General features: G+C 44.0%; 1 protein-coding gene across 4 annotated transcripts in view; it reads left to right on the top strand.

The window, feature by feature from the left end:
* ITGA6 (integrin subunit alpha 6) overlaps positions 1–17,165 on the top strand; it is a 76,162-nt gene that overhangs the window by 41,457 nt on the left and 17,540 nt on the right. For 3 of the 4 annotated variants that reach the window (XM_072980071.2, XM_072980065.2, XM_078394236.1), the window contains exons 5-13: positions 663–794; positions 5,574–5,787; positions 7,229–7,422; positions 8,112–8,203; positions 9,095–9,222; positions 11,187–11,282; positions 13,076–13,137; positions 15,183–15,340; positions 16,921–17,082. In XM_072980071.2, coding sequence (XP_072836172.2) covers positions 663–794; positions 5,574–5,787; positions 7,229–7,422; positions 8,112–8,203; positions 9,095–9,222; positions 11,187–11,282; positions 13,076–13,137; positions 15,183–15,340; positions 16,921–17,082 — 1,238 coding nt within the window. Of the gene's footprint in view, positions 1–662; positions 795–3,975; positions 4,093–5,573; positions 5,788–7,228; positions 7,423–8,111; positions 8,204–9,094; positions 9,223–11,186; positions 11,283–13,075; positions 13,138–15,182; positions 15,341–16,920; positions 17,083–17,165 lie in introns of all 4 variants that reach the window. The other variant, XM_078394239.1, reaches the window with a different exon arrangement.

The following is a 17,165-nucleotide window of genomic DNA, read 5'->3' as shown; positions in this document are numbered from 1 at the left end:
TTTAGAAGAATTTCCTTCTTTCTAAAAAGTGACTGTGGGATCCTCGGTGAACTCACCTTTCAATGCTTGTACATCCATCTCAGGCCTAAGAGCATTCAGCTACGTGTTCGTTTTCTAATTCTCCCATCTGGCCCTATCAGTTTCTCTAGATTTCTCTGCCATTACCATCTTTGTCTTTCCCCACCCCCTCAACTTCCTACCCATCTGCTGCCTACTTCATCTCCCTCTCTCTCCCTCTCTCTGTTTCCCCCTCTCTCCCTCTCCCTTCCTGTCCCTTTACTATGCCCAGTCTTGCTAAAAGTCATCCATATCCTGCTAGAACCATTTATCCCAAACAGAATGGTGAATAGGTATGTTTGTCAATTGCATGCTGTCCTATCAACATTTTATGTGGGTATTTCCTCCTTTTTTAGTTCATGTAATATAATTCTTGCATCATGAAATGTCAAAGCAGGTCTGCAGTGGGAATCCTTAAGTACATGGTTTTGCATTATATTTACTCATCCCCTTCCACAAAATTACACCATTGTTGTGTTTTTTTTTTCATTTTCTTTTCGTAGAGTTCACTGTTCAATTTGAAGTTTTCTCTTCCCCTTTCATTCATTCATTCATTCCATGTTTGCTTTTTTCCCCTCTTTTTTTCACCCATGTCATCCTTCCAGGAGTGGTTCACGCAGCGCAAAAGAATCAGACCTTTTATGAGATGGGTATCTTTGAGGACGGGCCTTATGAAGTCGGTGATGAGAACCTTCAGAATGAGAACCTAGTTCCTGTTCCAGCAAACAGTTACTTAGGTAGGATTAAGCTCTTCAGAGATCTCTAGAAAATCAGCCGAATGGGGAGCCATAATAACATAAAAGTAATTCAGTTATGGACGCTTTGCAATTCAACCAAGAGTTGGTCATTCAGGTCCTCCGCCTACATTTTTATGGCTGCTTTGAAGTGTTAAATGACACTCTAGCTGAGGTTATCTCTAAGAGCCGCTAATATGATGAGACGTTTAGGAGTGCCACGAGGACTTGCAGATTCTTACACCGTGATTATAATCACACCCACTCTTTCTCACACAGTAAGTACCGTACAAGGATCCATCGCTCCAAGTCACAAAGTCTCAGGCGTGTAGAGCTACTAGGAAGGCTTTGTCACCGAGCAGGACTGAGGTGGCCGAGAGCGGCTCTTCGGGCAGCATTTCCGCAGCAAAAGCATCCAAACAGCACTCTGGAATCATCAGCCGACTCCCAAGGCATCTTTTGTGATGTTTCCGTGGCTACCTTGAAATCTCCATGTGGGGATGGCTGGTGTGCTTTCAGAGGCTCTGCTGGGTCTGACCTAGACTGACACTAATGGCAAGTTTATGTGGCAAACATCCCAGAGGGCAAACAGCATCACTCAGCTTTAGGACTTGTTCCGATAAGGGGGGGGGGGAATCTGAAAGAAGGGCGTCGTGGCAATTCTAGAATGAGCCCACTTTGACTCAGGGACTCTTGGCCACAAGGGCAAGGAAGGGAAGGGCTGGCCGCCACATGGAGGCCGAGTTAAGAATTAGGGAGGACTGAACTCTAAATGGGCCCTTCCTGATTTTGCATGCAATCTGGCATCATCTTCCACCATTGTTCTATCTGGTTGGGTGGGGAGTGTGCTCTCCTGTTCCATGACAGGTATTTTACATGCCACATATGGAAATCGGTAGATGTTCTGGGTGTTAAAGATTCAGACTGTGGATGCCTTCCTTTCATCCTCACCACCTTGGTTCATTTGCCAGGCAGCAGGGCACCCCTGGGGTACTCTCCACTCTGGAATTTGACCCAGGAGAAAGGAATTTGGGGGAATGGTTGTTGGATTCCACTTTGTCAGATTCCCACTCTAGGTCTTGAAGGAGAGAGGCTGTTCTGTCCCTTCCTGGTTTCCCTCTTACCTGCATTGGATTATTTCCATAGCCCCAAAACTTGCAGCCTTCTGAAAATAATCTCAAGATGCACATGGCCAAAGGGATTCTGGTCCAGATTTTCAGAATGCATCCCTGCTGTTGATATTTTGAATATATATTTTAGTTGCTGCTACTCGTCAGTCTTCGCTATCACAAATCTGATGAAAACTCAGAAGTGGATGGCAGAAAATGATGTAACTGCCTGGCTGGGATTGTTCAGGAAAGCTCTTGGGACTTTTTTGTGTGTGGGGGGGGGGTGAATAAAAAATTAAAGGAAAGTAAACAAGGGTGGGTTAATATAAGCAAAGGACCTTGTAATTTGTTTCTTTTATCAAATATGGGGTTTTGGAGTGAAATGTTCCAGGGAAATAAATTTACAGAGAGGCTTAAAAATGGTCTATCTCACCTGTGCCCACGTGAGAATGGTGAGAAGGGCTTATTTCTGAGCATCTTTGGAAAAATCAGTTTTTGGTCAAGCCTTTTTAAGGCTTTTATTGGGTTTAGTGATATGAGTCATTAAGTGTTCAGGAGGGAGTAGAGGTTCCACCAAGCCAATTTGATGCATGAGCTCTGTAGTTAACACCAAGTCATCAAGCGGATACATCTGTGCTTACGTGTTTGTGCACATGTGTGGGACTACTGAGAATTATATTCATTTGCAGGGATTGCTGAGGGTGGATCTTCTAGATTCATCCACGGTTGCTTCTGGATCTCATGCAAGCAGAGGGAGAAGCAGGTTCCTTTATGTCTCTTAATCTCCACACCAGGCATGGATATGATTAATGGGCAGCTCAAAGAAATACGAATAGCTCTCACTTCATTTACTGCTGCTTTAAGTGAGCATGGCATGTATGAGGAACTGCTTCAGCGGAGATCTTTGTCTCTCTTTTGCCCAGCGTTGTCTGTGGTGAATGCACAGGGCTCTCAATAGGCTACTACAGAGGAACACATCCTACCTAAAGCAAAAAGCAAAATGTGTTGTTTATATTCCTCCCACAGATCCTAAAGCACTCTCTGGTCAGTTTACAATTTAATTACGCAGGCTACACATTGCCCCCCCCCGCATTCCCAGTGAGCTGCGTAGTCAATTTACCTACCACAGAAGGATGGAAGGTTGAGTAAACCTCAAACTGGTTGCCTGGGATTGAACCTGAGCCCATGAGCAGAGTTTGGGCTGTAATACTGCAGTTTAACTACTGAGCCACAAGGCTCCTACCTAATTCCTTGGAGTGGAATTTTAATTGGGAGCCCATGCATGGGAAGCATTTTGTTCCGTTACTAAGCTAAGCTTTCTCTCATAGATGTGGTTTTTCAGCTGTCACTTAAGGAAGAATGTCTTGTCTACGCCAAGAAGGGCCCTGGATATGTTGTTGGGAGTGCAACTGCCATTGGAACCCCAGTATAACATCTGGAGAGCAACAGGTTGCTCATTGGTTTTGTGGGTTTTTCGGGCTCTTTGGCCGTGTTCTGAAGGTTGTTCTTCCTAACGTTTCGCCAGTCTCTGCAGCCGGCATCTTCAGAGTGCTGTCCTCTGAAGATGCCGGCCACAGAGACTGGCGAAACGTAAGGAAGAACAACCTTCAGAACACGGCCAAAGAGCCAGAAAAACCCACAACAACCATTAAATCCCGGCTGTGAAAGCGTTCACGAATAGATTGCTCATTCTTGGTTTAAAGCTATCCTTGCTCTCCTGTAATTAGTCATTGTGATCCAGGGCTGTGAAATTTGGGGAGAAAGACTGAAAAATATCACTTCTAGATTGCTGGACAAGAGACCAAAATAAATAGGGCAATGACTCCTTGTTGTATTTGCTAGTAATCTTTATTATGAATATTTTTACATATATATTCCTGCACCTGTACCCTACAGACTTTTCCTTCTCCTTTTATTGCTTGCTTAACAACGTGTGATGTCACCATATTTCTGTCTTGCTGGTCTGTATTTAATAGCTTCTGCTATATTTCAAGTTGCCTAGGAAGCTCTTACACTGCCTGCTTAATGTGTTCTTCTTTCTTTTCCGCATCCTCTTTCTCTGCTCATATTTACAGGTCTTCTTTTTATGACAAGTATCTCTTACGCTAACCCCGATCAGTTTGTGTACAAAACTCTGCCTCCCAATGTCAGAGCAGACACACCCACTGATGTGATGATGAATAGCTATCTAGGTTTGTGGCCTCCAAAATGATGGTCCATACGGCTTCATTTTATTACATTTCCAATCTTTTGACATGGTCATTCAATTTCCATTTCAAGTCCATACATGTCACAGAAGAAGTTCAGATGAGATGAGAAGACTTAGGAAAGATGACCGCTTGAGGGGGGGTGGGAAGAAAAAGCACTGGAAATTGGGTTTTAAAGGTGCTTACCTGGCTATTGCCGATGTGAAGGGCTTAATGGCAGCAACTCAGAGTGGCCTGTGTTCATATGCCCCATGGCGCAGCTCGTAAAAATTCCTTCTTTGAAACACAGTTTTCAGGTTTTGCGACCTGCTGTGACCCCTGACCATTCTATCCACACCAGCATCTTACCTGAATTTCATGACTCCTGGTGAGTTTCTGTCATTGACAAGTGGAGATACCATAGTGAAAAACCCCAGAGTATTGGGTGGGACATACAGTAATGTTTTCCACCTCCCATTCCATGACTATCCTCTTAAAGTAGGAAGACTTTCTTTTAAAAATATTGAGATTCGTAACACATGTTCACATGGGTGTGCTTTGTTAAAGTGGTATGGATCATAGCATGAACATGGTGCAAATCACAAGAAAGCTATGCTTTTTTAAAAAAATTGCCTGAAACAGGGAAATTGCGTTGATGATTAATCAGACAATCTGTATGAAGCTTGCATTGTTTGTCTCGCAGCTGGAGAAACAGGGGCCTGTGGCTTCTCCATACATTCAAAAGGTGTTTTTTTCTGTGGCATCTGTATGGATGATTCGGTGACATTTGTGTGCAAGTGTGTGGATAAATGGAGCCCTGTGGGGTCTGTGTATGTGCAAATCTGAGTGAGAAGTGTGTGTGTGTGTGTGTGTGTGTGTGTGTGTGTGTGTGTGTGTGTGTAAGAGAGAGAGAGAGAGAGATACAGAACCCACTGTCACTTGATCATCATCACCATCCCATACTGTTATTGTTTCTCTTTTGGTTGTGAGATTCGTAAGGAAAAAAGTGAAAAATTCCATGATTGGAAAAGCTGATAAGAAGGCTCTGGCCATCTGTCATATGGACGTCCCACAGATAACTTCTGAAGGAACACAGATAAAGAATTTCCCACTGATCATATATGAATCTCTCTCTCTCTCTCTCTCTCTCTCTCTCTCTCTGTCTCTCTTTCAATATCTCTCTGTCTCTCTCTCCCTCTTACTTTTTCAGGCCTTTGCTGTTTGCTAGGATACCACAACTTTATGTTTTAATTCACTTAAAGTTGGAACTTTTGCCTCATAGATAAGTTATGTCGATAATTCAAATTGAAATAAACACAAATATTTATAGCGCTTTCAGTTACCACTTTAACATAGTCCCCATTACTACAAAGGATCCACAGGAAGCCGGGTGAAGTGGGAGTGAGGTGGGGAGGGGGTGCCCCCATTTCTCCAGGACTTCAGCAGGCTAGGCCTTGACTGGACGTTTGTGTGACTCTGTCTTACAGGTTTTTCTCTGGACACTGGGAAAGGGATTGTTTCTCAGGAAGACGTCACATTTGTTTCGGGAGCCCCAAGAGCAAACCACAGTGGAGCTGTGGTCCTCTTGAAGAAAGACAGCGTCCTCCAGCGGTCATTGTCTCTTGTGCATGTGCTTGAGGGGGAGGGGCTGGCCTCTTCCTTTGGCTATGACGTGGCCGTTGTGGACCTCAACAGTGATGGGTAAGGCTCACCCCCCCCCCGTGTCTGCTCCTCCATGCTGCTATGTTTCTCAATCACAGTGGGAGAAATTGGGTGGTTTGGGAATCTGAGAAGTAGAGAACCATCCATCCATCCATCCATCCATCCATCCATCCATCCATTCATTCCCTGCCCATCTAGTGCTGAGGTATTACTCTGGTAGGAGCACCTGGAGTCACATCCAGCCCCAAAGCTGTTTTTTAACACCTTCCATGAAACTCCCCAGGCTATTCTTTTTCCCAGCAGAAACACATTGGGCTTCCTGCTAACGGAGGCCTCCAGGAGTAACATTTTTGCATTGCTGAGGGTCAAAGGTCCACCTCAAACATCCTAAAATCCTGATGACCAGTACCTGAAATCTGTTGATCCAGATGTGATTTTTGCCATTTTTGCCTGTTTCTGGATGAGTGCTGGGGGTGAAAATTTGGCTCCCAGGCCCAAAGTAGCCCCTCCTGATCAATGATGATATAAAACATACTGTATCATATCACTGTTTGATGAAAAGCAGCCTTCTAGCCATCTTCATATCTAACGGTTCTTTTCTCCCACCCCCAAGTCCTTCAGCTTCAGTGGCCTGAGAAATTAAATGTTGTTACAGAAAGGAATCTAAGTGTACAAAGTTCAACAACATCAGTATCTGTCAGGATACTCTGAAACATCTAGAACAGTCTAAATCAACCACCAGCTCTTTATTTCCACAAGCTAGGCTCAGATGCATTTAATTTGTTTGTTTATATACCGCCCATCTGGCAACCCAGGCCAATCCGGGCATTTTACATAGCGTAAAACAGGGTATGAAACAAAACAGTAAAATAAAATATAAATTAATCAATATAAAATTAAACAGATAAAATTAATATCAGTGAATATTAGCATAAAAGGGAAGGAAAAAAGATTTGGGACATATAACTTACACCTTGGTCATGGACTTTGACTGATCAGTTGTGCAGTGTGCAATTATGTCATGCTGAGTCAGAAGTAAGTCCCATTATGCTCACTCAGTGGGACTTAAACGTATCTAGGATTGCAGCCTTAGGGGGTTTATCCAAACAACTGAAAAAGTAGCAGCCAAATTTTCAGGATTCTTGAGAGACTGAAAGTACACTGGCAGCCTTTCCCAACCATATGTGTTGGACTACAATTCTCAACACCCCCAGCTTGCTGACTAGAGATGGTGGTTGTTGTCGTCATTTAGCTTGTCTAAAAGACACTGAGTTGGGAATGAGTACATGGTAGAAATGATAATGTAAATGGACTGGTCGGTTATTGCTAAACTATTGTATGGCTCCTTCTCAGCAGGTGTTTCTGTTTAAAAAAAAGTCATGTTGCACAGTGCCTTATCCTGAGCTTGCAGAAATCCAGGAGTCAACCCCATCTTCGTACAGTTACCCTCAAAACAAATTACCTTCATTTTTTTTCTCAGTTGGCAAGATATTGTTGTCGGAGCACCCCAGTATTTTGACAGAGATGGAGAAATTGGTGGCGCTGTGTATGTTTACATTAATCAGCAGGGCCAGTGGCCAAGGGTAAAGCCAATTCGGCTCAACGGAACAACAAACTCCATGTTTGGAATTGCAGTTGAAAATATTGGTGATATTAATCAAGACGGCTTTCCAGGTAAGCAGCCGTGACATCGGCCTTCAATATGTCTGCTGGTACTACAAGCGACATGTTTTGGCTAAATCCAATTGTTCGTCTCAGCTAGAACAGATCCACTGAATGGATGGGACTTTCAAAATCAACGTTTATGGAAATCTCACTAATTCAATAAATCTCCTCTAGTTGGGATTAACAATTAGATTTGTCCCTTAATAATTAGCATAGATTCCTCACAGTTAGAAATGCTGGATTTATTCATAAATCATTCTCTCTGAATCTAATACAATTGTATTCATTCATTCATTATTTGTGTATTTATTACTGTATTTGTGCCTCACTTTTGATTAAGAGAAAAAATGCTCAAGGCAGCTAGCTAATAATATATTTAGAAAGAAATGATACATATTTTCATTTCTCAAGAGCTTTTGAAATTTGAGCTTATCCTTACAAAATGTGTGTCTGGCAAATACTTCTTTCTCTTTTTTTATCTATTTCTATGAAATATTGTCTTGTGGGCACCTGAGTACTGCCATTCCAAATTCATGTGTTTATGTAGCTTTTTTCCATTCTACGCAGAGCTGTATAGACTCTGTATAGACTCTGTTTACAGTACCTTGGAATTTAAGATATTTAGTCATTTAAAATTGTAAAATAGCTTTGAACGTTTTGTATTTTGTCTTTCTTTTTTAAAACCACCACCACAACAGATATTGCTGTAGGGGCTCCGTATGAGGGAAAGTACGGCAAGGTGTATATCTATCATGGCTCCAAGAATGGAATAAATACAAAATCAGCACAGGTACTAAAATGTAGCCTTCAGTTCTCTTTATAGGGGGAACAAAAGTATTACTTGTGTAATCAGCTTCACTTCGATAGCTTTTCATGCATTCTTTCTGCCACCAGCTTCTGTCTTCTACTTGACTTTATATGTTTCTTTCTTACCTTTTCTTTATGCCCATGTGAATCACTTAGCACAGGGATGAGAAACCTGTTGCCCTCCAGATGTTGTGTTCCAGTCCCCACCATCAGTAATTGCCTGGACTGATAGGTGAACATCTGGAGGACGCGAAATATCTGTTGTCTTGGGAGGTGCAAGCTTCCATCTCTGCTTCCTTTCTTCTGTTCTTTTGGAATTGTTATTCTCCACCTCCACCACCCCTTTTTTACTCATAAACTTTATAGAAATAAGAAATTGGGTTGGGGGTGGGACTGACTTTCTGTCTTCCATTAATCCTTAACTCTGTAAAACCACGAGTTCTGTAACACCTTTCAATTCCAGAAGTCATCGCTGAAGTGATGCAGGTGTAGTTCTCCTACACCTCTGTAGGTTATCTGTAAAGAGTTGAGCCGTGGGCAGGAGTGTGAGAATGAGGAGCTGTGGGACAAGCCAGTAGACGAAGTCAAAGAGCAAGGCGCACCTAGGGAAGAAATCAGGAGGCAGGGCTGAACAATAACAAGGATGCAGGAGGATTTTGCTACTTGAAGAAGATTCGACTGGAACAGGATGTCCTCTTATACTCTGTTCTGTCTGGGAGGATTCACAGGCTAGCCTAGGCCAGCACAGATTGCCCAGGACCTGGGGAGAGCGCTTTGCCAAAGGTCTTCTGCTAATGAGTAAAGATGATAAGCATGGTATCTGACACAGGACGGTAGAGAAGGAACTCATAAACCTTTGTGTTTTAATTTTTAGATTCTTGATGGAGAGGGAGACGGTGTTTCATACTTTGGTTATTCAGTTACCGGAAATATGGATCTTGATCAAAACGGCTACCCTGACATTGCTGTTGGGTCCCTTTCAGATTCTGTGTCTGTTTTCCGGTGGGTAGCGCTGCCTTCTTCGCTGTGGTTTAATGGTCTGCATGTGGAAAGGGGCTTTTGAAAAGCGTGTTGGGGATTAGTCGGGTGAGAGCTAACTTCAGGCTCATGAGATCTGCCTGGTTTTTTGACTGGAACCCTGAACTCCACCAACTCAAGATACTAACTGGGGACAGAGCCAGATGCAAAATGGTGGCTTAGGGGGTCAGAGCCAGTTACTTCCTGCACGTCACATGCCACTGGCAGGACTTGCCTATATAAGCACAAATCTGCCTCCAGGTTTTTTTGCAGGTCAAGAATTCGGACAGCCTTATACTCTACTGCAGTGTTGGGCTGCTGTGTACCTCCAATACTTTTGAACTGCAGATCTAAATCAGTGCTGACCAGTGGAGAGGGATCATGGGAACTGTAGTCCAGAAACATTCATTTGACCATCCCTGCTCTAACAGGAGATGCAGAACCACATATGCTGTTGTGATTGTCAATCAGTGGGGAGTTGCGATCCCTTGCTTACCCAGAGATCTGTCAGCAGATGCCAGGATCCCTTCTGCCTTCCCGGGATCAAGGATACTTGTGGAAAGAGGATTTTGCAACTTCACACACAGTCCCAGACACACCTGCCCTTCTAGCGCTTAGTAATTTTCCCTCGGTAAAGTGCAATATCCATATTCTCTGGCAAAGGAATCCTGACTAGATTTAACCTGAGCCCCCCCCCGAAATATATTACACACCACATCATGCCTATGTTCTTTTTCTCCAGACCTGTTCAACAGTGTGAGGTTCTTGGGTCTAGCTATCTATTGGAAGCTGCTGTCTTCTTTATCCCAGTGTTTCTGGGCCTGGAGCCAGTGTACAGGTGAAGGAAGATGCTCAGAGGATGTGGACCTTAAGACAGATTATAGGGAGGGCAGCTGTTCCAGCTGCCTTGCTCAGGGCTTCTCCTTTACACCACTGGGCTTGGGGAAGGACTGCTTCCTAAGACTCCCCCCACCCCCCTCTAAGCTTTGGGGATTTTTATAGGAAGATGCCAGGGGATCTATCAGAGGGCACCATGCTAGGCCCTTGTCAACTGTGGTGCCAACTCTGAATGAGGTGGTCCAACCTGTCCAATCAACTATAACATTTCCAACAGGGTAATAAAGGTAGAATCTTCCTTCCTCCCCCCATCTTGTTTTCTGTGCGCGAAGAATTATTTCACATCTGACAGAAGAGACAGTGTAAGAACCTACATGCAAACCTGTTATATCCTGTTTCATTTGTGAGAACAATTACTGTGATACCCACTCCTCCCTAATCTTTGAGAAACAGTGTGGTGCAGTGGATCAATTGATGGACCAGAGTTCGAACCCGTGCTTGGCCATGGAAACTCACCGGTGTGTGTGTGTGGCACCAGTAAAACCACGTCTTAAATATTTCAGCTACCCTGGGGTCACTAGAGATTGAATGCAAGTTGATGGTGCACAACAAACCAACGACCATCTTTAAGGGAGGGATGGAGACAGACAGACAGACCATAAGATTAGGGAGAACTCAGCAATTTTATTCTTAAATATACAACAGTCATTCAGTCTTTGCTTATCGAGGTTGATTTTTCTGACATGTTTTAGTACTTTATACATTAAAAGTAATTGTAAAATAAAATCTTTGTTCTTTTTTACATCAGACTTTGGCAAAATTATTTTCTGAACCACAGTTCCTGGAATCCACCAGCCCCCTGTGGCCACTGGGATTCTGGGAATTGTAGTCCAAAATTTTGACACTTCCAGCCTGGCTTCCAACAGTAAAACACTGCAAAGAGTGAAGCATGCTGTCTTTCACTACTCCTCATGCATCCCCACCAGTATAAAAATGGAGGATTTAGGGTTGCTTTAGCAGTCTACCAGCTAAATACCTGTGTTTTTCGTAAATTGCAATATATTTAATGACTCTTTCCCACCTCCCCTTTTCATGCCCGTTCAATACACAAGATCGAGGCCTGTGGTAAATATTAAGAAAACCATTGAGATATCTCCAGACAGTATTGACCTAAACAACAAGAACTGCCATGAACCCAGTGGGATTTGGTAAGCTTCTCTGTATTTCATCTTGGTCTTAGCAAATGTATTGTGTCTTTCATATGCCTGAGAATGTCTGTTATCTGATGTGTTGTTTCAGAGAACACTGTGCCAGCTTATCGACTATCACCTCCCCTCCCTACTTATTTGTAATTTAATTTTAAGAAAAGCATTTACAATTAGCTTTTCTGCTCACTGGGACCCCCAAAGGGATAACACATTAAGCTATGTTTTACACCTTCTTTTTAAAAACAATTTAGACGAAATTATAAAAACCAAACTCCAGATAGTATCGTCAGGTTCCAGCTGCCCACTGGAAACGCAGCAAGGATGGAGCCGGCCTGGGAGCGTGATCAAAATGGCCTCTGTTGCTCCTCTCTGCTTGCTGCTATCAAACATACCCATTCTCTTGGCTTCTTCTCTCATATTTGGGCACAGCCCAGGCCCTTCTAGAAAGAAGATGCTTTGTGACATGCCCAGTTGTTGTTGTTTAGTTGTTTAGTCATGTCCGACTCTTCGTGACCCCATGGACCAGAGCACGCCAGGAATCAAATTCATGTTGGTAACTTCAATGACACTGTCCAGCCATCTCATCCTCTGTCGTCCCCTTCTCCTCTTGCCCTCACAGTTTCCCAACATCAGGGTCTTTTCCAGGGAGTCATTCTCTTCTCATGAGATGGCCAAAGTACTGGAGCCTCAGCTTCAGGTTCTGTCCTTCCAGTGAGCACTCAGGGTTGATTTCCTTCAGAATGGATAGGTTTGATCTCCTTGCAGTCCAGGGGACTCTCAAGAGCCTCCTCCAGCACCACAATTCAAAAGCATCAATTTGTCGGCGGTCAGCTTTTTTTATGGTCCAGCTCTCACTTCCATACATCACTACAGGAAAAACCATAGCTTTGACTATGCGGACTTTTGTCGGCAAGGTGATGTCTCTGCTTTTTAAGATGCTGTCGAGGTTTGTCATCGCTTTCCTCCCAAGAAGCAGGCGTCTTTTAATTTAATGAAAACACATCTCCTGATCCCAGTCAGGAGATTAGACCGACCACCAAGGGGGCAAAACACATCTTGCAGGAATCTCTGCTCAGCTTAGGGAGCCCTCCGTGGGCCTGTTGCCTGAGCAGACTCCCCTCGTTCTTTGTCTCTGGTCACTGCTGCACATTCCCTTCTTACTTTCTCTTTTGGTCACAAGCCACACCATTGCCCAGGAGGGAAAGCAAGTCTGGGCACAAGAGGAAGCTGCTTTTCCTTCTCCCCATTCTTCTCGTTGCTCACTGGTTTGGAGCAAACAGTGAGACGGGGTGGCTTGTGAGGAGGAGGTTGCTTTAGAGGTGCAGGTTGACAGTGGTTCTCAGTGGGCCTCAGGTGTGGGCCTCAAGATGCCTGATCCTGATGCCAAACCTGCACGTTGCTGTGGTTCCCTTCCTTGCAGGCCAATGTTAATTCCCACAGTACTGACCATTCAAGGTGACCTGCCTAAGAGCCACAGGGTCGGTTCCTCGTTGGTCTCCAGGGCCTCCCATTTTGTCTGGCTAGTTGTTCAGAAGGAAAAATGTTGGCGGAGCTTCTCTGCAAGTCTGAGAGACACAGGAAACACACACACACACAGTCTGAGAGACACAGGAAACACACACACACACACACACACACACACACACACACACACACACCATTTACAGCAGAGAATACTTGGCTTAGGTGCTTTGTTGGCTTTTGAGCTTCTAGGCCTTCTTTATGAAATGTTCACCCTGCTGAGATTTTTTCCCCCCAAAAAAAGTCACTTCTGTGTTCTTTAATTTTTACAGCATGAATGTTAAAGTGTGCTTTGAATACACAGCAAGCTCCAGGGACTATAACCCCAAAATGTGTAAGTTGTGTCATATTTTGTTAAGTTACTGTTGTATGAATGATTTCAGGAAATCCGCTTTCTCTATGTCTTTGTTTATTTCATAGGTTTCTATACTGCCCCTGAGCGTGATGCAGCACTGTTCTGGGCAGTTCACAACAGGGATAAAATCTAACAGAAATAAAAGTAAATCAAATAACAAGATAGATACTTTTTAAAAAAAATCATATTAATTGAAACTTCACAGAGACAAAACAGCAGAAGGATTGTCCCTCAGAAGGCTGGCAGGGCAAGTGGCCAATTCCTATGAGATCACTGCCAGAATCCTCAGTGAAGAGTCGTGTCTTAAGCAACCTCTTGAAGGTAGCCGGGGCAAGGCCTGAGCCTAGCTCGACTGGGAGGTGGTTCCAGAGGGCTGGTGCCCCTTTGTGCTTTACTTTTGTGTCTCACCACAGTGGCTTTCCATGTGGCCCTGTGATCTTCGGAAGTGGGTTTCCGTGAACGTGGCCTTCTTAACAGATTCATGGCCTGAGTCATTTTCCCACAGATGCTGCGCTGTAATTGAGGACATCATCTCACCTGGCTGTCATTTCTGTAATGTAAACTGTTTGGAATTAATTCCAGTGGAGTCGTGTTTGCATTGAAGCACCAGCATGACATTAGTTTTGGGCCTTGAAATAACAGTTTTTCTCACTGTTATATAGTGAATAGACCAGTGATGAGGTCTGCGCTACAAACGTTACTAACTATAACATTGTACTGGCCTTTTAAGCCGATTGAGCCAGCACAAATATTTATATCTTTATTTATCCCAATGTATATTCTAACATTTGCTTTAAGAAAGCCTCTGGGCACTTAAGAACAATTAAAAGTGGAAAAGGAGTATCACCCTTATAAAATTAGTTTAAAATAAATGATATAAATAAAGTGCAGCAGTGGTTACTAAAAAAAATATTCAGATGAAATGAGTCTTGGAACAAATCCATGTCTCCCTAAATAGTTAAGATGTTGAGAATTTAAACGGTTGCCTAAAAGCCAAGGTTGGCCAAGCTTGACGAAAGGGGTGGGTTTCCCCACGGGAGGCTGCTCCCACTGCCTTTCGTGCCTGAAGTTCTGACATACAAAAGGTGGTGCTCGGAGCAGAGTTCCTTTTTGAAACACTCGAGAAGCACTCGGATGATTCCTTGGACAGGAGGCTAAACTGGAGCCATTTGGCGCTTTGTACAACAGAATCTGGTTTTAAATTATGTTTGGGGAAATAGACAGCAGCCAGTGTAGTTGGTTATTTTTGTCCTGCACAGGTTTTGTGTGCAACTTTTAACAGGCTCCTGTAGTGATTTGCATGAAACTAATGCCCTTCTTGAAGAAAAGATTCCACCCCCTTCAAGCAATAGCCATGTTAAATTTTATCTGTCTTCCAAGTTTGCCACAGCATTCTCTCACTCACTCTCTTTGTTTTTGTTCATTTTTATTTCCTTTTTTTTTAAAGAAAAAGACTAACTGTAAAGCTCTTTCCACTTTCTACAAACTCGATACTTCATAGGGAGAAAAAAAAATGGTTCGATGCCATGCCTTACAGCAGTGGTTCCCAACCCTGGGCAACCCAGGTCTTCTTGGACTACACTTCCCAGAAGCCTTCGCCACCAGTTGTGCTACTTGAGGTTTCTGGGAGTTATAGTCCAAGAACACCTGGGTTACTCAAGGATGAGAACCACTGCCGTACAGCGTGTTCAGATACAGCAGTGGGTGTGCCCTGTCCCATGCACTGAATGCCACAGGATGCAGGGCAAGAGCCTTGGAGGCCAAAGGAAGCGGAGAAATGGTAGACTAACATACAACACCCTCAGATACTGTATTGTTTCTATGAACTTCTTAAAAGCAAAAAGTTTGGAACCAACAGTAGTGACATGCTTGCCTCTCAGCTAGGGTGCACTTTGTCTCCTCTCTTTCTGGTACAAACAGGGTCGGGGTGCAACCTGTACAGCGCAGCGTTTCTTTCACCATTTTTTCCTGATGGTCTTGTTTTGTTTCTCTCCCCCTGCCCACGTAATGATCCCTCCCCACAGTTCTGGACTTTACAATTGAAGCAGAAAATGATCGGCGGCGTTCAGGTTTGCCGTCCAGGGTGTACTTTTCTAGGCGCTCCTCCGATCAGTTGCTCGGAAGTGTGACCCTCACTGGGCAGAAGAAGAAAGAGTGTGTGATCACCACCCTCGTGCTGCAGGTAGGCTGAGGCAGAGCAACCCCAGGGCCTGGCTCTCCTGACGTTGTTCCATTGGGTAACTTTGACTGCACCTGAGGTTAACTTGTTGATGCATTCAAGTCAGTGCTTAGCTATGAGGCCTATTGGATGTTGCTTTCTGGTTTCGTTGAACCTACTGCGCAGGGTTTTTTTGAGGATAGAGAAGGGAGCTGTTCATGTTCCTCACAGAAGCATACATATGGGGACACACATATAGGGACCAAAAGAGAGAGGCTGAAAGGCAAGGGGAGGTTCTGTAGGTTTGTGGGCGGCAAAGCAAGAGGCCTGCACTCGTGCGTGCTTCTCTGGCAGAGAGAGAGAAAGCAGAAACATCCTGAAGTATTGAGGGAAGGTGGCCGCTGGGTGCACGATGCGGTTAACAATGTTGTCATAGACCTAGCTTGTGACAGAAGAGTCAGTCGTTGTTTACTGTCAGAATTGCTTTGTGAGTTTGTTCTATCTTTACTTTTTGCCACACTCTGGGAAGCAACACTGGCATCTAATTGTTTCTACTTTGCATCTGTCTGTCTGTGTGTGTATCTGTCTGTCTGTCTGTCTAAATAATAATTGAGTGCCATCAAATCAGTTCTGACTTATGGTGACCCTTTTCAGCGTGTTCTAAATAGAGAGTACTCAGAGGTGGCTTCCCATTCCCTTCTTCTGGGGGTGGGGCTGGGGGGCTGGGACGGTGCAGCTGGCATTTCTCCCCAGAGGCACAGTGGGGGGATTGAATTTCCAACCTCTCATTCTGCAACCAGATGCCTAATTCATTGAGCTATCCAGCCAGCTATCTCTCTATTAGGTATATCTATTGTACATCTATAGATACAGATGTGTCTGTGGGTGGAGTAGATATTACCTCAAGATGGTGAGCAAAGCTTTCCTCTGCAATTTGTCTTGAAGTAAGAGACAGGCTGAGGAACAGAAGGGGAGAGAGAGAGAAAGGGAGAGGCATAAGGAGTGTAAATAGAAATTTCTCAACCTCTGAATCCTTATGGAGAGGCCGTGCACAGGCTAGGGTTGCGTGTTACTTTTGCTACTGAAATCAGCAGCTTTCCTTCTCTCCACTTCCATGGACAACAGCAGTCCTCCTGTAAATCAGGATCAGCCCAGAAGGAGCCTTGCCCCAGCCAATGGCTGCCATGTTATATCATGGCCCTAATTCACATTAAGGCTGAGAGAGTGTGTAAAGAACAGGGATGTAACAAAACTATTTCTCCTCTGAGATATAAATCTTGTGTTATACACCTAGTATAATGTGTACTGACATTCAGACGAGCTTTACTTCAGACGAGCCAACTTTGAAGCGTAACTGGAATTGTTGTCTCTGACTTAAATGCTTGTTTGCCTCAACATACTGGTGCTGGAAACAGGCACATTGCCACAGTGGTCCCATTAACATCCCATTTTCTCATGCCGTTATGGAAGCTGGGAATGTCCCAGATTACAAATTTTGACTTGGTCACTTGCAGCAGGCCAAGCGTCTGGTTGCTTGTTAGCAAATGCTGCAGGTTTTTATTTCACTTATTCATTAGAATTTCCTCCTCCTTTGTATTCCTTAGGAAAAGATCAAAGATAAACTGCGCCCAATTCCTGTAACGGTGGGTGTTACAATCAATGGCTCAAACTCCACCTCACCAGCGTCTAGGAGAAGGCAAGGACGATCACTCCCAGAACTGGTTCCAATTCTGAATTCAAATGAGCCCAGAACAGTTCATTCAGAAGTAAGTGACTTTTGCATTGCGCTTAGCCTTTTTAATCTGTATATCTATTCCAAATGGATTATTTTGTGCTGCAAAATGTTTGG

The sequence above is a fragment of the Pogona vitticeps genome, chromosome 1, assembly GCF_051106095.1.
Source record: "Pogona vitticeps strain Pit_001003342236 chromosome 1, PviZW2.1, whole genome shotgun sequence".
NCBI lineage: Eukaryota > Metazoa > Chordata > Lepidosauria > Squamata > Agamidae > Pogona > Pogona vitticeps.
The sequence above is the reverse complement of the archived record's forward strand: the minus strand, read 5'-3'. Positions and strand labels throughout refer to the sequence as shown.